The sequence below is a fragment of the Citrus clementina genome, unplaced genomic scaffold, assembly GCF_000493195.1.
Source record: "Citrus clementina cultivar Clemenules unplaced genomic scaffold, Citrus_clementina_v1.0 scaffold_2, whole genome shotgun sequence".
In the NCBI taxonomy this organism is placed as follows: domain Eukaryota; kingdom Viridiplantae; phylum Streptophyta; class Magnoliopsida; order Sapindales; family Rutaceae; genus Citrus; species Citrus x clementina.
The window spans coordinates 9,308,843-9,330,104 of record NW_006262688.1 but is presented as its reverse complement, the minus strand read 5'-3'; the positions used below and the strand labels follow the sequence as shown (position 1 = coordinate 9,330,104).

Genomic DNA, 21,262 nt, shown 5'->3' with positions numbered 1-21,262 from the left:
TGGCTAATTTTCTTTCAAGCTTGGGTTGAAGGTGAAGTCTCCACATGTGTCATGAGCTTAATTTGGTAAATTTATTTTCTCTTCCCCTCTAGTTTTTGTGGATGTTTTGACTTCTCGTCGACAAATAATAATAATCTTGTCTAGATACCGCCTTGGTTACACTGACTCTCTAGTATAAGGTTATTATTATTTGGCATGATAAACCCTTAGCACCATATTGATTAGAGTGTGGTTCATGAGGTGTGGATTCCCCCCTCATGATTTAATTGGCATTAATAAGGATTATTTAGCCCATGATGCATGTTGATACGGATCCAGATACCCAAGTACGTCATTTCAATAAATTTCGCTTCAATTTATTCTCGCCATTGCAATTCCAATTTTAGAATCTCAATTCCAATTTTAGGATAATTTAAATCACTTCCACCACAAATCCAACCACCCATTTACAAAATTAATTCTATATATAATTAAAATCTACCTCCTCGTGGGATCGACACTCGTCACCATTAGTCTATACTACAATAGATTCGTGCACTTGCGAGTACATTAAAATTTGCACAACACCTAACACTAAGGCAAAGGTAGCATTTGCTTTTTTCTTGAAATTTGAATGAGTCTAAATATTACAGAAGTATGAATGAGTCTGAATAATATATTTATTTTTCATTCTCTTATGTATGAGTATGAGTGTTGAGTTATTTATTTTTATAAACTCAAAACATATTAAATCTAATACTTTTACATTTTTGTCCTTGAAAGTGTTGCATAAATATATTAAGCAAGTTCAAATTTTTAAATATCTTAAATTACACCAAACTAAGACTTCGGACATGAAAACGAAGGAGCCCTAAATTAATAGGTTTAAAAATGAATGTTCTATTCTTTGGGCACAATTTGCCTCAATGATATGAACCTCAAGAGATTTCGGCCCTTTTTTGGCCTTGGGCCCTTGGCCGTAGTAAAATAAATATGAACATTAGCTCCCCCCCCCCAAAAAAAAAAAAAAAAAAAAAAGAAGAAGAAGAAGAACCAAAGTAAAATTTAAAGTCAGACTCATTATTTTGTTTTAGCTTATTTTTCAGCCTAGGCTTGTACCTAATTCCGCCCCATTATTATATTATAATCCCAAAATTTTACCTCAATCACATTGATGATTGGTTGGTTAACTTTTTTGTTTTACAAATTCAAGAGGATGATGTGCCCATAACATATTTTATGTTTTCTATTCAATCTTGGAACCATATGTAAATTTAAAAATACAGTTTAACAGAAACTTGATAAAGAGCTCACAACAGCATGCCAACAAGAATACTGATTTAATTTACGTAAAAAAAATTAAATTTTGAAGAGCTTCCAATGCTACTACAATATAAAGCATTTTATTTTGGAATTTTCTCTGAGTTGGACCTATAGATATGACAATGAAACTACCAAAATTTGTGAAGGAGAAAGAGGATAAGTTTAATAATACATACGGCTCACACAACAAGCCTCATCCAAAATCTGTTTCTTGTCTGACATTATCATTTTCTTCAATTCCTGTTTTTTCTGTTTTTTTCTTCATCAAATTCTTCAATTGAATCACCAGTTCACCACAAACATGATATGGTAATCACCACGATCACACTTTCCAAGACCATCCTACACGTGGCAGCAGAATAGTGGCTAAATAAGTCCATAACCTGTCCCACATAGCTCAAATTTAATTGTAAACTTGTTGAAATACCTTTGATCATGATTTTTTCCGGATCTAATCTTTATATGAATAAATACTATTAATATAATTAATGATTAATAAATAAATAAAATTAAATCTTAACAATTTACTAATATTAAAATAAAAACAGTATAAGATTTGTAAAAAATAAAAAATGATCAGATCAGAAAATGATCTCAATTTCCTTCGAAATGAGAGTTTATTTGACTCTCATTTTAAGAATAAAATAATTTTTTTAATATTAAATAAAAATTATTATTCGAACGGTGACATATTAAAATTATAAAAGAAAATTTTAATTATAAATATTAATAGAGTACTAATTATAATATAATAGTATTTTTTTTAAAAATGCCGATCAAAGACGGGTCCGTCATATTACCTAACCGCATATGATTCGGTTGATTAAATTTAGATATAGCATTTTATAATACACCCGGAAGCATAGTAGTCATGACCCATAAAGGACAAAACGGTAATAATACAATATTTTATTACTCCCCCTTGAGTGTGTTCAAAGAAAAGCAGAGTGTGTGTTTATATATATATAAATAAGAAAAACCTGAGCGAAAATTCAAAATAAGATAGCGAGAGAATTTGTTAATAGAAAGAAGTTAAAGAGAAATTTGAAAATGGGAAGAGCATTTGTGTATGTGATTGTAGGAGGAGGAGTTGCAGCTGGATATGCAGCTCTTGAATTCACAAAGCGAGGAGTTCCTCCCGGCGAACTCTGCATCATTTCTGAGGAACCTGTGAGTTTTTTTTTTCTATTTTTTAATTATTCTTTTTCAAATTCTATACGCATGTATGAATTCTATTGAATTATTATTTTTTCTATATCTGTAATTCAGTTCAATTGATTTTTTTTTAATCGCGCGACTTTTTTTTTTTTTTTTGATGGTTTTGAAATTCTGGAGAATTTTCTGTTGTGGTGTTTTTTTTTTTTTTTAAGAAAAATCAAATTTCTATTAACTATTGTAGAATGAACTTCAAGTTCAAATAAGCCTCGAGGAAGCTATGTGACCAAGGGCATGAGATGGAAGTGGAAGCTTAGGAAATTGTTGATAGTAAGATACAGAGCAATATATATCAGTAAAATAACTCGGATTATTGTGTGCTATGTTTCTTTCAGGTTGCACCTTATGAGAGGCCCGCATTGAGCAAGGGTTATTTACTTCCAGAAGGTATATATTGCCATCATTAAAGTCCTCGAACTGTTGTTTGAAATATAAAGTTCTGTCAGATTTGTGTTAAGGTATTGCCCGTATCTACTTCTTCGTATCATACATTCTCCTTTGCAGAAAGGTCCTCCAAAATTACTGGTGATAGTTGGTAACTTTGACAGTGTTATTTGTTTGCCTATGAACTTGGAAAGCTTTTAATAACTTTTTCAGCTGCATTTAATCTCAAAACTAATTTCTTTTACACTTGGGTATCCAAAATTGCTGTCACTGTTCTGAGCATCTAACGGTGGGTAATAGCCTCTAACCTGTTTGAAGATTTAAGCAGACTTGATAAAGTGCTCTTTTGACAGTGTTATTGAAAACAAAACTAAAATCAAATACCAAAAACTGGAGAATGTCCGTATGTGCATGCGTTGTAGTTTTTTGGCTAAGCAGGTGTCCTGCTGTCCGTTTGGTCAGATTGTGGAGGAAGATTCAGTGCATATACAGCCATTGATATTGTGTCACTCTGAAGTGTTATGGGAACTTAAGGTGGGTTGTCAGGGACTGGATGTGTGTATTATGAATGACATTGTACTTGTGAGGAGAAAACCTTCTTCTGTTGGTTCTTCTCCGTGGAAGTTTATTTTTGCACTCTTGTTTGAATGTTTTCTCAATGCTTATCGGTATCATGTCTTACTTTTACCTGTAATCTTAGAAATATTTTCTGGTTAATTTGATAACTCTTTAAAACAAGCAGTAGCTTGGTTGGTATCTACAAAGGGACGTGAAAATCTCAGGAACAAGTGGATTAATCTGTTTCCTCATGTGTGCATGTTATTCTCAACTGTATCAACAGTACTGACAATTTGTTCCTGTGTTTTTAGTCCTTTTCTTTCTCTTAGTTATCAGGATTACTACTTACTGGAACTTCTGGTATTTTGCAGCGCCAGCACGCCTTCCATCATTTCACACTTGTGTTGGTGCTAACGAGGAAAGATTAACTCCAAAATGGTATAATGAACATGGTAATAACTTTCTCGTTCATTGTTCTATGCTATCGACAAAGCAGCATTTTGTTTCTATATTATATCCGAATTGATTTCTTTATGCCGTTGCTCCCGTGGGCTTTGTACATAGGATATTGAGTCCAAAATACATACTTTCTGATTGCTTCAATCACCTGTTTTATGTCGATATGTGCTATAGTGGAACATTAGCTAGCTTTTTTGGCCATAGGTAATATATTTTGTGCAACAAACTTAAATTTCCTTCATCTCTAAAGCCTCTTGCATTACTAATTTGCCACGTGAATTGTCACCTCATATTGTGTATTCAGTATGGTTTATCTGTGAACACTTTATTTGACGTGTTAGAGAGAACAATTAATGTTGACAATGTATATATAGGAATATCTTGTGTCTTTCTGAAATGTGACCTTCAGTTATCAACTTAATCAGAACAATTGAGAATGAACGGTACTGTCTTCAAATAAGAGACTATCAAATTTATATTCTCTAATAAAAAATTTAAAGACTATTGGTGAGATAATGCATATGTCACCGTTGGGCATGATGTTCTATCTTACATTTGTTAATATTTGAACGTATTTGAAAGCCAAATTTACATTAATGATTTATCATCTATTCTAGTCAGGAGGATCAAGTTTGTTATGTGTCTTTGCTCAATGTTTTTTTTTTTTTTAATTTTCGGTATGGTCACTTTTCTAGGAATTGAGTTGGTTCTTGGAACTCGAGTTAAGTCCGCTGATGTGAGGCGTAAGACATTAGTAACAGCAACTGGAGAGACTATAAGTTATAAGATTCTCATCATTGCAACAGGTGCTCGGGTACTGAACGCAATCTTTATTTCATTGAAGACCTTCTGTTTCTTGCATTAGTTCGTTAACGTTATTTTTTGCAGTTGCATGGTTTTTAAAATATAAAAAATTGAGGCAATTTATGCCTTTCAACCACGATTCATTTGGAATTTTCTTTTGTTTAATTGTCATTGGAGAATCTTTTCCTTCAAAGAAAATTTCAGCATATAAGATGTATTCTACACTTAAGCTATCTCTGGTTTTACTTGTGTTTCCTTTAATATGCTTGAGCTATAACTTCAGTTTTAGTCTTTGCAACAAATTATTTCAACATTAATTATTGTCGTTTTGAGGTGTTGTATTTAGTTGGCATTGGAAGTTTAAAAATTGAAATTCGTTTAATGTTTGTGAGGTGAGAAGGACTCTGGATTTGACTGATTTGTATAAACTGAATATGTAGGCTCTGAAGCTCGAGGAATTTGGTCTGAGTGGGTCAGATGCTGAAAACGTGTGTTATTTACGAGATTTAGCTGATGCAAATAGGCTTGTAAATGTGATGAAATCTTGTTCTGGTGGGAATGCTGTTGTCATTGGCGGTGGGTACATAGGAATGGAATGTGCTGCATCTCTGGTGATCAATAAAATAAATGTGACTATGGTTTTTCCGGAGGCACATTGCAGTAAGTACTCCTGCTCTGATGGCTTCCATATTTACATGGGATGTCTGAACATGCTGTGGAAATCAAAATAAAATTATTCACTGACAGGAAGAATATTTACACGCTATTTTTTGTTGGTTTTTGTTGTCTCTCAGTGGCTCGTCTATTTACTCCTAAGATTGCAAGTTATTATGAAGAATACTATAAGTCTAAAGGAGTAAAGTTTGTCAAAGGAACTGTCTTGTCATCATTTGACGTGGACTCTAATGGGAAGGTAAATCTCTCGCTGCTTTGAAATCTGGAGAGAAACTCTGTTTGATTGTTTGGTAGTATTGGTAGATTGACCAAGGAATGTTTGCTGAAAATTTCCTCGTGCTTGGAGCACCAGAAGATTGAAATTGATATGTGTGTAAATATTTCCTGTGCCATAACTAGAATAGCAATTTGGCTTCGGTTTTATCTGTAATAAACTAATTTCAACTTCCTCAATTTTAAAGTGTATTTTGTTTTCAAAATAACAAGACTGACTCTGATCAGTTTGCAAATAATACATCTGCTGTAAGTCATAATGCTTAGTAAATTTTATTGGTCAATTCACTCACAGGTTGTGGCTGTTAATCTTCGGGATGGAAATCGGCTACCTACAGACATGGTTGTAGTGGGAATTGGAATACGTCCAAACACAAGCCTTTTTGAAGGCCAACTAACTTTGGAGAAGGGTGGGATTAAAGTAAATGGAAGGCTACAGTCGAGCAACAGCTCAGTCTATGCAGTTGGAGATGTTGCAACGTTTCCACTCAAACTACTGGGTGAAACCCGTAGGCTTGAGCATGTTGACTCAGCAAGAAAATCTGCTAAGCATGCGGTTGCTGCAATAATGGAACCTGACAAAACAGACAAATTTGATTATCTACCATTCTTCTACTCCAGAGTTTTCACATTGTCATGGCAGTTTTATGGGGACAATGTAGGGGAAGTAGTCCATTATGGGAATTTCTCGGGGGCTACATTTGGGGCTTACTGGGTAAACAAGGGTCAGCTAGTTGGGTCTTTTCTTGAAGGTGGAACGAAGGAAGAGTATGAAGCCATAGCAAAAGCCACGCAGCTTCAACCGGTTGTTGAAGACTTGGCTGAGCTGGAGAGGCAGGGTTTGGGTTTTGCATTGGCTGTTAGTCAGAAACCACTGCCATCAACTCCTGTTGACGGAAAAACGGTCCCTGGTCTTGTTTTAGGGAAATCATTATACCCATTGCATGCAACAGCTGGTGTTATTCTTGCTGCATCAATCGCAGCATTCGCATATTGGTATGGCAGGAGGCGTCGAAGGTGGTAGGAAACTGCTTAGGGATGTTGGCCAGGAAAATGTATATGGATGTTGCCTGATTTATGTAATATCCATGGTGTAACATCAATAGTACTTAGGAGATCTGGAAATACCCTATAATCATTTCTTTTCAAGCAGAAAATATGCTCCATGTGTAACAATATTCCTACTTTTTAGAATTTTATAGATCTGAAAGTCATCATCTTGTCTTATGAAATCAAACGTCAAATTGTATATTTGTATACACATAAAAGCAGAAAAATCGGAACAATATCAAAGATGATCTTCGTAGGAAACTATTGAGTACATATGAAATGTAATCTCAATCATCAGCAAGTAATAGTGCGTTACATGATGCATCATAATTTGCCTAAAGAAAGACGAGACTACGGCAAAAGAGAGAAGGGTGTACCTTTTGACACCCCTCAAAATTTATCATAGAAACTCCTTCCCTATTGAAATTACTTAATAATCAAAGATAACTTAATTTATTTCTTTTTTGTTTTGTATGAAAATTTAATTATACATTTAAATAAAATATTTTTTAACACGATTTTTACATTCACCTCATTTCATAATTTATGTTTATATTTTAAATTTTAATAAAAATAATTTTTTAAATAAAATTATGAGAGTTTTAACTCGGGAGAGATAAATAAGATGACAAGAAGAAAATAATTAAACATACTAGGATTTGTATGTATTTTATAATAAAAACCTAAAAGAGTTTTTTTTTTTTTTAGGGTGAAATTTTCTGGGAATATAGTTAATTCCTTTTTATATGAGTTAATATTTTATAAATTAAAACTGAGGTATTTTATTTAAACCAAGGGTTCTTTATAGCCTGGACCTCACCTGAAGTCATCTGGTACCACTGGGAGCTTAATTTCAATGTTGGCTAACGCAATGTGCAGTTTTTGTAAATACAACATTATTAATTTCCTTTTTTTTGAACTAATTAATATTTCAATTATTACCGAATGACAGAAGAACCAAACCGGGCATTTGGTCTAGTGGTATGATTCTCGCTTTGGGTGCGAGAGGTCCCGAGTTCGATTCTCGGAATGCCCCTTTATGTTTTAGTTTCATTTTTCCCTGGCTTTCACTGGAAATTAATAAAGGACAAGGGTAATCCTGTCAATCAAATTACACCATCATCATATTCATACTATCTCTCTTTACTTGCCACCCGCAGTCCCGCACAGCCCCTTATCCTTTTGCTATCTTCGTTTCTCACTCTCTTCTGCTCCTCAAACCTCCAAAATCCAAAAAAAAATGGCAACAATCTCAGCAACGGCGGCGGCAACAACAACACTCACTCTCCGTTCACGCCCCACTCCCTCCTTCCCTTACCCCAAACAATTCCTTAAATTCCCATCTTACCCCCTCCCCACCCAAACCAACCGTGCTTCTCACTTGCGCCCTCTTTGCGCTGTCGAAGCCCCCGAGAAAATCGAAAAGCTCGCCACCGAGATCTCTTCCCTCACTCTCCAAGAAGTCTGCAACCTCGTCGACTACCTCCAGGATAAGCTCGGCGTCTCCGCCGCCGCCTTCGCCCCCGCCGCCGCAGTGGGTGTCGCCCCCGGTGCCCCCGGAGCCGAAGCGCCTGCTGCCGTGGAGGAGGAGAAGACGGAGTTCGACGTCGTCATTGACGAGGTGCCCAGTAATGCGAGAATCGCGGTCATTAAGGCCGTGAGAGCGCTGACGAACTTGGCTTTGAAAGAGGCTAAGGACCTTATTGAAGGGTTGCCTAAGAAGTTCAAAGAAGGCGTGTCGAAAGATGATGCTGAAGATGCTAAGAAACAGCTTGAAGAAGCTGGCGCTAAAGTTTCCGTTGTTTAGAGATGATTATGTTGATTTTTGTGTGCTCTCTTTTTTCTTTTGGTAATTTGTAGTTTTAAAAAAAGTGTAATTTGGATTTGTAGTGAACATGAGTTTTTTCTGTTTTTGCACATGATACGTTTGTTAAATTGCCTGCATGAGTTGAAGTGTCTTGATGTATCTTTTGTGAAAAGAGCTGAATTGTGGGAGTTGAACGAGATAAGGTAACTCCAGATAATTAATGTTTTTATTATCAATTATCATTGCTTTTGCTCACGTTCTGTTTGTTAAATTGCTTGAATGAGTTGAATTGGTTTGTGTTGTTTTTGGCTGAAGAGCTGTAAAAATTGTGGGAGTTGGATGAGATGTGGTAACATTAGATAGCAACATTGTCATGCCAATGCCTGCCGTATCGAAATAGTTCATCTCATGTTCGTGTGTGCTGATACTGAACGCATTACTTTGCCTTTTCAAGCATCCCACATTAACATGAACACTAGTCCGACCATTAGCCCTCTAGAAACTCAAAGAGTAGAGTCTCTCTCAATAGGCACGTACAATCATTAACTTTATGAATGAACTATTTTTGGAGGTTTTAAATTGTTAAAAGTTGGCTTAAGGGTACCCGGCCCATTGTTTATTCTCCCATAATTTGCAGTGGCCAAAACAAGTCTGCGTCTCTAGCTCTTAACAATGTGGTGCTTGACTGCTTGTTCTTATCAAATTGAATTTCAATAACACTAGCCTTCAAAACTATGTTCAATTTGGGATAGATTTCATTGTCTTTTTCTTTTTATCAAATTTGAAAGCCAAAACAATTGTGTTTTCTAAGTATGAACTAAGTCATATCGTAAGATGACTATAATAATTACAAGCTCTTCAAGAGAGTGAGGTGAAGAACAGCATTTAAGGGTTGTTTTCCAATTCTTTTGAGAGTTTAGACTTCCTCCTAATGCAATTAAGGAAAGTGTTAATGAATATGTCATATGCTTGAGGGTTGAGGCCTTCCTAATCCCGAGTACATAATTTTTTAGTGTTTTTATTGGGACTTCAGCCTCCAAGGAATCTATACATACTTTTCTTTAATATATTTTAGGCACTTGTTGTCTTACAAAATAAACGTAACTTAGAACCGTTTAATAAAAATTTAATCATTGTAAAAATATAAGACAACAAACTCTTTTTTTTCACAATTATTAGATTTTCATCAAGTAGTTGTGAGACAGTTATATTATTTACATTATTATGTAAGGTAATAAGAGTTTATATTTTTTCATTGACATAAACACAGACTTTGTTTACTGTGAAATCCTTACAACCGAAAGGGATTTAAAAAAAAAAAAGAGAGACTCCACGTATAAAAATATTACGAGATTCAAGAAAAATTTTACAAAAATATATCTACTTTACTTATGCTAGTGAAAACCACATGCTAATCGAAAAAATAAAATGATTGTAGAATCCACAAATATAACACAACATTTTTCAATGGATCTAAACTGAGAAACCCAATCTAAGACTCAATCACTTTATATATTTCGAAAATATTAATAAAACGAGAAATAAACCTCACAAAATGCCGCCCTTGTAGGAGATTAATTGGATAGCCTCCAATCCTCCACCACAGCCATAAGCCCACCCTACGGCCTACAGGTCACAGAACCGCGACACAAGATCACTAGAGCCGACCTACAACTTCAACACAGGCGTACCCTCTGAATCTGAATATTAAAGTGACACCATTTAATATCATCAGAACAATCTTGTGACAAATTGAAAATTAACAAATAACGAGAGGAGAAAAAAAAAACACAATGGACAAATAGAAAATAAAATAAAAGTGCCTAAAATTTGAAAAGAATAAACAAAACCATAAAAAACTAAAAATAAAAGTGCAGGACAAACTTAAAAAATAAAAAATAAATAGAAACTGAAAAAAAAAAAAAAAAAAACCCTGAGGTTTACAACTCTTTCTAGTTTGAGTATTTTAGAGTCTTTTAGAGTCTATTGTCTTGATGTTGATGATGAGGATAAAACTCGAGTTTTGTGCTAAAATTAGCCTTAAAATGGCGCATCAGTTAATGAGCCAATGCAATCCACTCCATCAAAATGGGGATTTGATGACTAGATATTGTCCCGGCGACCGGATTGAAAAAATCTGATTCTTTCTTCCCACCAAAATATAATTATATTATTGCATGAATGCATAACTTTATTTTCTTAATAATATTACACAATATGCACTCTTGTTCATTGTAGTGAGGATAAACTAATAAATAATTTTTAAGTTAAAATTAGCTATCTAACATATATAAGTAACTTAGAAGGAAAAATTTCTTGCAGGTTTACCTACCCTATTAGGAGAAAATGTTAAGAATTCTATTAAAGTCCTTTACGACAACCGTATTCCCTATGATGAGCTCACCTACGGTGAACTTGTCAGTTTTATTAATAAAGAAGGTTTAAAGATTTATCAAAGACTTGAAATTACAATATTTCCTACTAGTATCAGAGCCAAGGGGAGGATAGTGTAACATAGGACAGAGACTTTAAGTTACACTATCCTCCCCTTGGATCTATTCCCAAAAGCAGATTAAGTTCTGCATCGATCTGGTAACAACGCCACGTACTGGGTAGTTAAACACATCCATCCCCTTGTACATATATATATATATAATATAATGCACACTAACCAGTACTTGAAATAAAATTATTATGATACTACTTGTGAAATGTAGTAATATAATAATTCTTTTTTGAATGTGCATGAATACTTTAAATTTCTTAAAATTTGCTATACTGTAAATTCATATTTTTATGCAAATAAATTTCTCTGTATTTTAATGTAATGTTATAATTTCCGACATTTGAGTCTCGGTTCATATATCAATTTATTTGTAACTATCACACCATGTTAGTTATCAACCACAAAGATGGGTGGGATCCAAATTATTTTGTACTGCTCACATGGCTTGTATTATTTATTCTTGGAATTATTATCTTTTTGCTAATAAAGTAATTGAGAAATAACATCTAGACAGTATTTGTTTTTTTGTCTGAAGTCTTAGTGAGTTAGAATTTTTCTAAAGTGTAAATGAGTCTGAATATGAATATCTTAATGACATTTTTTTTAATATAGAATATAAGTGGCATATGATTTGTTTTTATAAATAGAAAACATATTAATTATGGTTATCTGATATTTATGCCCTTACAAGTCAAAATTAAAAAAAAAATTATTAGATTTTATAGTTTAGGAAATAAATATATCTTATAGATATATTTTTTTCGACATAAAATTTACTTCTCATTCAAACTTTTTCTATTCAGATAAAAATCATAAAAGTTTACTTTTTTAAATTCAAATGTAAATATCTGAAAATCAAACATAAATTACAAAAAAAAATTTAGAAAATATATAAAATTAATAAAATTTAAGACTTCAAACGCCTAACAAACAACTCCTTAGTTGTAACACATATTGCATGTTAACATTTTATTACCAAAGAATTACAAACTCTTAGATTTATTACTTTTTTTCAGTTGACTGTTATTGACCTTTAATATACCAATTATGTCCTCATTCGAATTTTAAAAATGGATTTATTAAGAAAAAAAAGGATTTAATAAATAAATGTCTAGGTCTAAATAGCCCAACTCTTATACATATATTGACCTATGAATAGCAATAATGTCCTTGATCAAAATATATTTTCTCAATATCCACTATAGACCTTCTTAATGGTTGGTAATTTAAGGGGACATTATTTGAACCAATTAAATCACTTATTAAACTCACTCTTAAAATTCAAAAGTTTAAACTTTACTCTACTATCCAACCTAAATACCCGATATTAGTCTTGCTAAACAAAATTATTATTAAACCAGTTTTTTCACTTAAGAAACTATAGTTAAAGTCACGTACATATAAAATCCATAATTGAACAGATATCTATTCATTGTTTATACAAGCAAAAAATTTAACATCATATATACAAATCATTCCTATAGTTTCTTTTATGAACAATAAATAGATATCTGATACCAAATTAACTCAATTCCATTAGGGAAAAATCTTTTCTCATCCCTAAGGTTTCATGCAATAGCTTATTTCATCTCTATTTTTTAAACAATAACTCAAAACATTCTTCTATTAACTTAATGTTAGTTAAATGTCGTTTGTTAGTTATTCATTGAGGGTAAAAAAAGATTTTCTATTAAAGAGAAAATTAGAAAAAATAAATAAAAGTTGACATATAACTTAAAATGATATTTATCTAATCCCACTAAACAGGAAATACCGAAAAAGATGAAAACTTCTATTTCAAGCAATTATTTTGCACTTCTCTCTATTTTGGCGGTATGAAAGCCCTATAAATCCTAAATTTAAGTACAAAAAATAATCACAATTTTCATATTTGTATAAGTAAACTCTCTAATTGCATTGTGAGCCGACTTAGGGAGACAGTGGTAAGGACTTGGGGAGATAATAATGGTTAAAGAAGAGTGGTGGCAAAGTTCAAAATAAAAATTGGTTGAAGATTAAGAAGATTTTCAGCACATGTAAGCACATAAATTTTGGTTGTATTTTTGAGTTTTTCTTCCAATGATTTAAAGATATGTTGTTAATTACAATTTGTTACTTGTGGCGATTATTCAATGACTATATCAAACTACTTTATCGTTGATTTCATTTATGAAAAAATTAATGAATTTTACATATTTTGTAGTGTTATATAATTATAAAAAAATTACTTTAATATAATTTATACCACTTTAATAAAAAAATTATATTTTGCCCTCAATGAATTACTAGGTAATGCATTAAACAAACGGTGAGTTAGCAGAATGATATTTTGGACTATTATTTAAAAAGTAAAGATATAATGAGCTATTACATGAAACTGTATGAATGAAAAGGGTTTTTTTCCATTCCATTATTTTTAGGCTCTCTTTTGTTTTCTTCTTCTTCTCCATTTTTTTTTCTCCCCTTTTCACTCAAATCTCATACTTTGTTTCAATCGTCAAGCATACATAGATTAAGGAGGCTTTTAAGCAATATGAAACCACGTATGGTAACAACAACATACAAGAAATTACAAGGGAAAAAAAAAACCAATAGCAACAAATTATTTGTTTGTTTTCTTTCTTTTATTTTCTTTTTTATATGAAACCTGACCATCAAGGAATCTGAAAAGGAGAGTTTCACTAATAGCAGAATTTTAAATAACATGTGATTATAAATTGGATGTGCTTAGAGATGGGTTTCACATTGAAGAAGGGGTACAGAAAAAAAAAACTCTTATTATTTAATTTCTTTCTGTATGACCATGATAATAAATAGTAAATTTGTGTAATAGGTATTTTACTAATAAATAGATTTATTAAGAAGTAAGTTTCTTAAGTACTTTGATAGGTTCAAATAGTCCGATCCTATAATTAATAGGGACATTAACTTTGTTATTTTATTTTCGAGTATTTTAAATTCGAGGGTAAAAATAGTCTTTTTATTTATCTAAGAGTTTAATTGGTATTTTACAAGGCAATATGTATAATGAGTCTTGTAATTTTTTTAAATTAATGACAAAATTAGTATTTATCTAGTTCAAAGTATGGTCAATTAATTATCTTTAACGAAAAAATAATAAATGTAAGAAATTGCAATTCTTTAAAAATAAATTGTTAAGGTACAATACTTGTTGTAACTAAATGATATTTCATAACAACTTTAATAGTAAAAGGACAATAACCTTATTTTCATCTTTATTAATTACTTAGATTTTGTATTTTGTTATAATTTTTACACGTTGCTAGTGGTAAACAATAATTTATATCAATATTGTGTGTACTAGTGGTATTGTTTGAAAATTGTAACAAAGAAAAAAGAAATTATCATTCGTATATTCCTAAGATACACCTTTATCAAACATATTACAATATTTTCGATATATATCAATCATCCACCCAAAGTTGACATAAGGTGCCGATCACTAATTCATTAGTTGTTGTTTGTAACTGCTGATGTCATAATGGTAATTTAGTCTTTTATAATAGAAGAAGCTTTGTTAAAAAATGACATGTTGTGTCTTTACCCAATAAAAGACGACACGTCATCCCATGTACGGTACAACGTTGTCCGATGAAAAATAAAAGAAGCTTTGGTATAAAAATGACATGTCATCAAATTTACTTGATAAAAAACAACATGTCGTCCCATTTACCAGAAGACGACGACATATATGTGAGACAATGTCATTTCACTGGAACTTAAAAAAAATAAAAATTTAAAGCTTACTATGTTGAAATTGAAACAAGAAACAAAAGTTAATACTAATTGAAACAAGAAACAAAAGCTCATTGTGTTCAAACAAGAAACAAGAACCACGCAGATCATAAACATCATGTCTCATCTTATTTTCTCACTGTCTCATTCCCTTCTTTTCTTCACACACACAACACAGAAGCAAAGTGGCAGTCGGTAGCACACCGCCATAGTGACAGCACTCACGATTGGAGACGGCATGACATACATAGACGCACCTTGCAACTCGCAGTCATTGCTAACAAAATTTGCTCCTCCAAGCTTTAACCCGAGCTTTTGAGGATATGCTCCTCCAAGTTGTCAACCCGAATTTTTTATCGTAGAATATGTATAATTGTTAATAATATGTGATGTTTGTTTGAGGGAAAAATAGGAAAGGCAATAGAGCGCCACGTGTCAACCAATGGAATGATTTCAACACAATCGGAGGTACCCTGCACAATCCGAGGTACCTGGCATGACTTAAGGTACCCCGTATAAATAGAGGTACCCTGCACAATTAGAGGTATCCCACACAAATAGAGGTACCTCATATAATATGAGGTACCCCATACGAATAGAGGTATCCCATACAAATAGGGGTACCCCGCGTAATAGGGGGTACCCCACGTAACTCGAGGTACCCGGCAAAGCGGATGCAAGATAATCCACCGAAAATATCCGCCATGAGAAACGTCTCCGCCTCCTAAAAGATATTGTTCGATTTTCTCAGAATTAGGAATCAAGAGCGTCGTATCAAAAGGGGGGGCAGCCGCCTGCTACCTCTGCCAAAAGTGAAGGACATTGTCCCAAGGACAGTGGTCCCCAGCCGCCTACTCGACAGCTACTGCAGAGGTACCCTGGACCACTCGCCAGCGCGCGCCACGTTTTCAAAAGATGAGATACGCCGCGAACATGCAAATAACGGCCCAAAAAAAATCATAAAGAGGTAAAAGGACGTTAGCCAAAAAAGGTACGCCACGTGGCAACTGAGGTACTCCATATATAAAGGTGCCTAGGTTTCATTCTCCATCATGCTCTCATTCACCCTAAAACACTCACACTCCAAAAAATAGGTTTTCTTCAACCTTAAACCCTAATTTACAGAGGGCTAGCTAGCTCTCTTTGCCATAAAAGCTCGAGTTTGCTAACTTGAGCGTCGGAGTGTGAACGCCGGGGTACCCCGGCTTCACCTCTAACCTCTATTTCATTGTTTTACAGGCGTAAAGCTCATTTTGAAGGACACCTCTCTCGTCTCTGACATTCCACCATTGTCACCACTCTCTGTCCCATTCTCACCTCCTCCGAATTTCAGATACACCGCACACCGCGCACAACAAACCAGTGAGGTACCCCATCTCCCCCAAAAATATAAATTTATTATTCTAAATTGGTTTGGCCTACCCCAAAATCACTTGAAAACAATGTTAATAATATATGGTTTCTTATAAAAAAGTATTGTTATTCATAAAATTAGAAAAAAAAATTGTGTATAAAAAATTCACCTTAATTTTTTAGGTATTTCTATTTTTTTTGCATGAATGTTAGTTTCAAGGAAAAAATTATCATCTTGGTAAAATTCTATTAACTAACAATCGACAGTTTATGGTTTTTGTAGATGATAGATTTATCAATTCAAAGTAGATGACTGATACATATTAAATCATACGTCTGATAAAAATATATGTTAAAGGTTATTCTAATGATAATTTTCTTCGAGAAAATAAAACATAAAGGAAAATAGAATATTTAATGGAAAATTACAGAACGGCACAGTATTCAATTCTTCATTTTATTAAACGCTGGAATCATCGTTTTACTTCGTTGGGCTTTTATTATCTCTCCAACGAGAAGAGTAGAAAGGACAGGTGTCAATCATCCGTAATGTAACTGCCACTTTAAAAGAAACGTACGACCGTCGTTTGAACTTTCTATAAACAACTCCCGCTATCGCACCGTTAGAAACCTCAGTACTCGCCGCCAAACACACCCACGCCGTCAACCAGGACACAACGACAACCACGCAGGCGCAGTGAGGGTCAAATAACACGCGAGTAGACTCAAAATGCTCACTCGAGCGCGTGAGAAATTATCCTTAAAAAATCAAAGCTGTCATAAACAAAACGTGGACGTGACCTTTCCATTAGTAGACAACAAAAATAAAACAAGAAAAAATAAAAGGAACAAATTTGTAATTAACAACAAATGTAACCGCCTGAGACCTGAACCCTAATTCTGGCAGCAGTAGATTTTTCATTCTACCTTGGGCCCGATATTTTCGATGTCCCAATTTCAAATCATTTCTTGTCTTTATTTCTGTATTTTGGAGGAAAAAAGGAATCACTTTTGAGTAGCTCAAGTGTGAAAGCGCTTATCTTCTTCTTCTTCTTCTTCAGGTAATTTTTTTTTTTCTCTCTCAAGTTTAATTTTTTATACGTTAATATTATTTAGTTTAATACATGTGAAGTTGGGTATTGTTTAGTTAAAGCTTTAGCGTTTAACCCTAGGGTTTGGTTAAAGTGTGCTGATTGTATTTAACGTTTGTTTTTTTGTTGGTTGTTATTGTTGTAATCGTTTTGTTTGAATAGTGGGCAAAAGTTTTACGTGTGGGAAGCTGATTTCCTCGAGGGGGTGTTATTATTATTTTGCCGGAAAAATGGAAAAGTCAACGAAAAAGGTATCGGAACAATCGAAGTCAAAGAACGCAGATGTCAAAAGTCTGAAAGAAGGTCTAAAGAGTTCTTTGTTCGAGGTTTCAGTTGAAAATGGCAAAGAAAATGGGGTTAGGGTTTCTACAAATGGGAATGAGGATTTAGTTGGTAATGATTTAGAAGAAGATGTGGTTGTTGAGACTGAAATTGAGGTTAGAAGTGGAGATGATAGCGAGAACTTTAAAGAAAAAGACTCTTTTTATGATGCTGAAAATGAAGAGGTGGATGATTGTGTTGGCGTTAGTGATGGTATTTCGCTTCTTGTGGATGTTAGTAGTGAAATGGGAAGAGAAGATGGTGGCGATTTCAACAGGAGGGAGGATGTTGGCTCTCTGAATGAAAAGAGGGAAAACCCTGATGGGGAAATTAGGGAGATGAGTGACAGTGAAAAAGGGGAGGAAGACAATTCTAGTGATGGCAATTATGAGTTCTGTGTGGGTGATTTTGTTTGGGGTAAGATTAAGAGCTATCCATGGTGGCCTGGCCAGATTTATGATTCATCTGATGCTTCTGACTATGCATTGAAGGTAAAACCTAGGGATAGGCTACTTGTGGCATACTTTGATGGAACATTTGCTTGGTGCCATCCATCTCAGTTGAAGCCTTTCGAGAAGAATTTTGAGGATATGTCAAGGCAGAGTAGCTCAAAGAGCTTCGTTAATGCTGTGCAGAATGCGGTGCATGAGATTGGTAGACTTGTGGAATTGAAGATGACTTGTTCCTGTGTACCAAAAGAGAGTTTAGATAGTCTGGCTAGACCATTGGCAGCGAATAGTGGGGTCAGGCCTGGAGTCCTTGTGCCTGAAGGTGGAATTGCAAAGCTTTGGAATTATCTGTTTGGACCATCAGAATGTCTTGCTGAATTGAAACATGTTGCACAAGTTATTTCCATCGATAATATGCTTGAATTCACTGAGTTAAAGTGCTGGCTGTCAGCTTTTTATCGTTTGAGAGGGGGCTATCAGTTGGCTTTGTACCATGAACCGCAGCCAATTCCAGGGCTAGAAGACGACAACCATGATCGGGTATTGGACTTTAGTCATGATGAAGAGGGCCCGATGAAAGGCCCTGTTGAGGAAGAAAGCCATCCGTACATGCTGCAGAAGTGCCTCATGAATTCAAAGAATGGGCAGTACCAGAGAAGAAAACAGAAAAGCATTGCTGAAATTATGGAAGGCTTTGTAGATACTCCAGCAAAGAATCTGGAAGAGGATGTGACAAAAGAGGGAATAGGCTCAGGAAATCCACCGCCATCATCTTCCAGGAAGATGAGGAAAGGCAATGATGTAGCTAATGCTGGGAGTAGTTTGAGTTCTAAGCCAAAGAGGAGGAAAGTGACAAAGCTTTTAGAATCTACTCCTGAAACTCCAAGTGTTGAAAGTGATGACAGCAAGGCCAAGAGAAAAACGAGGAAGGTTTTTTCATCAAGGGAGGAGAAGAAGAAGAACAAAGTTTCACATACCAAAAATGATGATGGGAACAAAGAAGAAACTAATGCTAGCCCCGTGTCCGTAGAAAAGACGACAGTTCAAAGGGATGATGGTGAGGCCAAAGAACAAGTTGAGAAGAGCTTCTTGTCAAGAGAGAGGAAGAGGAGCAACAGAGAAGAAACTAATGCTAGCCCCATGTCTGTAGAAAGGAAGACAGTTCAAAGGGATGATGGTGAGGCCAAAGAACAAGTTGAGAAGAGCTTCTTGTCAAGAGAGAGGAAGAGGAGCAAGTACTTGTCCCCTCCTTATACAAGTATAAATAAGAGGCAAACCAAGAAAGACATAGAAGAATTCTTGAAAGTTTCCTATGAGGCTCAGGTGGCAGAGCAAATGACAAAGGCTGCTGGCAATCTTATTGGGTCTAAGTCTCCTGCAAATCTGATGTGTAGTGATGAGGTGGTTCGGAAGAAAGATGCTAAGAATGTTGGTGCAGAGCATGAGAAATCCGATTCCTCAAATCCTGAAAAAATGAAACCAGATCAGAGAACTGTCATCGATACAATGAAAGTTAAGGCGTCCGCTAAGGATGTCATTTCTGGAATCCGCTCCACGGCTGTCAATTTAGATTCTCTGAAGGAGGATTCTCTTGATGTGGTTGAGGGATTTGTTTCAGTGTTTAGGAGCTCAGTCTATAGCAATGGATCTAACTATAAAATATACAACAAAAGTCAGCCTGGTAGAAAAAGAAAGATTCTAGACTCTGAACCTGTGTCATCAACAGAAGACCAAAATGAGACTGAACTGAAGTCTCCTGAATGGAGATCTAGGCGGACAAAGATGAAAAAAAATGAAGCAAAACTGATGAAGAATGATAAAGGAAAATCCGATGAGCCTATTCTGAAGCAAATAGAAGATGCGAAGATAAAAGGCGCAGAAACTAATGGAAAAGGAAAGTCAGATAACTCTGAACTTAAGCAAGTCACCAGGTCACAAGATAAGAAGAAAAGAGGTACAGAAACCGGTGGGAAAGCAGCTCCTGAAATACATACAAATAAGAAATCTGATGGGAAGGCTCCACCTGCATCCCTCTATGTGACATTTGGCCCAACATCTTCTTTGCCATCAAAAAAAGATCTTATCAAGTTTTATAGCAAGTTTGGATCTCTCAACAAAGAAGAGACTGAAATGTTCTATAATAATCACTGTGCGCGGGTTGTCTTTTTAAGGAGCTACGATGCAGAGGAAGCCTTAAAGAGTTCTCAATTGGCCAGTCCCTTTGAAGCTTCTAATTGCAAATTTGAGCTTCGGAATTCCTCATCTACTTCCAAGGTGCAAAAGCGTAAGGAGATATCAAATGCAAGATCTTCTCCAGCTAAGGAGGGTGGCAAGGCCCTGAAAAAGGAACCTGGCTCTAAATCATCTATTGCTGAGGCTTCCTCATTTAATTATGTAAAGCAGAAACTCGAAATGGTTTCCTCAGTGTTGGCAGACTCAGATGGGAAGATGACCCCGGAGTTGAAATCCAAATTAGAGCATGAGGTAAAAGACTTGTTGGAAAAGGTAAACACAGTGGTTGGATCTTCTTCATCGTAGATTGGGATGAAGCAAGATATGCAGCTTTTGGTTCTAAACGCATGTCATTTTGATTGCCGATCCATGTCTAGGTGTAGAGATAGTATAATAATTGAGGTTGTTGTAAGGATGTAGGAGTAAGGTTACTGTCTTGCAATCATAGGAAGTTGATATGATACAGGTGGCTTGCTTTACTTGTAGTTGACATTAGTGCAATATTCGTTATATCCCTTTACAGGCATCTAGTGTGTTGCTGCCAATCAGTCATGTTATATCCCTTTAAAGGCATCTAGTGTGTTGCTGCCAATCAATCATGCTCCATGTATACTGCAATAGATAGAAACATAATGTTATACAACAAACTCAGTTGCTTTTGGGATATGCAAAACTCAGTTTCCAATAAACCAAGAGATTTATGACATGAATCCACGTAAAATTAGGCATTGAATTTCCTTAACGTTCTTTTTCATGTGGCTGAGGGTACTTTTACACATTAGGTAGGCACTGTTTCCTCCTTTTATGTTTTGAGTTACTACATTTTTGGTGATTGACCTTCAAAATGCATAAAGCAGTGACGCTGACAGATTAATTACAAACTGCCTATGAAAAGGTTTTGTAGCGTTTAGCTGCTTATCAGTTTTTTTTTCCCCTCTCCTTGTGAGAGTTCTACATATCCGGTTTGGGCATCAGAGCACTGAGAAAACAGAGAACGCACCTCTTGTGAATTAGTTATTGCACCCAC

General features: G+C 34.7%; 3 protein-coding genes and 1 non-coding gene across 4 annotated transcripts; all 4 read left to right on the top strand.

Moving 5' to 3' along the window:
• Positions 1-2,288: 2,288 nt before the first annotated feature.
• LOC18051075 (monodehydroascorbate reductase 4, peroxisomal) lies at positions 2,289-6,884 on the top strand. The gene is made up of 7 exons (XM_006446461.2): positions 2,289-2,472; positions 2,853-2,904; positions 3,831-3,911; positions 4,614-4,732; positions 5,163-5,382; positions 5,517-5,635; positions 5,966-6,884. Exons 1-7 carry the CDS (start codon positions 2,353-2,355, stop codon positions 6,692-6,694), a joined length of 1,440 nt encoding a protein of 479 aa, XP_006446524.1. The 5' UTR covers positions 2,289-2,352; the 3' UTR covers positions 6,695-6,884.
• Positions 6,885-7,684: 800 nt separating this feature from the next.
• TRNAP-UGG lies at positions 7,685-7,756 on the top strand. Its single transcript has one exon. It is a non-coding gene; the product is annotated as a tRNA-Pro (tRNA).
• A 91-nt stretch (positions 7,757-7,847) lies between these two features.
• Positions 7,848-8,782, top strand: LOC18051074 (50S ribosomal protein L12, chloroplastic). The gene has a single exon (XM_006446459.2). The coding sequence runs from the start codon at positions 7,961-7,963 to the stop codon at positions 8,525-8,527; it is 567 nt and encodes a 188-aa protein (XP_006446522.1). The 5' UTR covers positions 7,848-7,960; the 3' UTR covers positions 8,528-8,782.
• An 8,205-nt stretch (positions 8,783-16,987) lies between these two features.
• LOC18051073 lies at positions 16,988-20,908 on the top strand. Its single transcript, XM_006446458.2, has 2 exons — positions 16,988-17,203; positions 17,396-20,908. The coding sequence occupies exon 2, from the start codon at positions 17,464-17,466 to the stop codon at positions 20,539-20,541; it is 3,078 nt and encodes a 1,025-aa protein (XP_006446521.1). The 5' UTR covers positions 16,988-17,203; positions 17,396-17,463; the 3' UTR covers positions 20,542-20,908.
• The last annotated feature ends 354 nt before the right edge of the window (positions 20,909-21,262 follow it).

Coding starts and splice junctions, on each gene's coding strand:
- LOC18051073 (XM_006446458.2), top strand. CDS start 17,464: ATGGAAAAGTCAACGAAAAAGGTATCGGAACAATCGAAGTCAAAGAAC.
- LOC18051074 (XM_006446459.2), top strand. CDS start 7,961: ATGGCAACAATCTCAGCAACGGCGGCGGCAACAACAACACTCACTCTC.
- LOC18051075 (XM_006446461.2), top strand. CDS start 2,353: ATGGGAAGAGCATTTGTGTATGTGATTGTAGGAGGAGGAGTTGCAGCT. Junction 2,473..2,852: donor GCATCATTTCTGAGGAACCT/GTGAGTTTTTTT, acceptor TGTTTCTTTCAG/GTTGCACCTTATGAGAGGCC. Junction 5,636..5,965: donor ACGTGGACTCTAATGGGAAG/GTAAATCTCTCG, acceptor ATTCACTCACAG/GTTGTGGCTGTTAATCTTCG.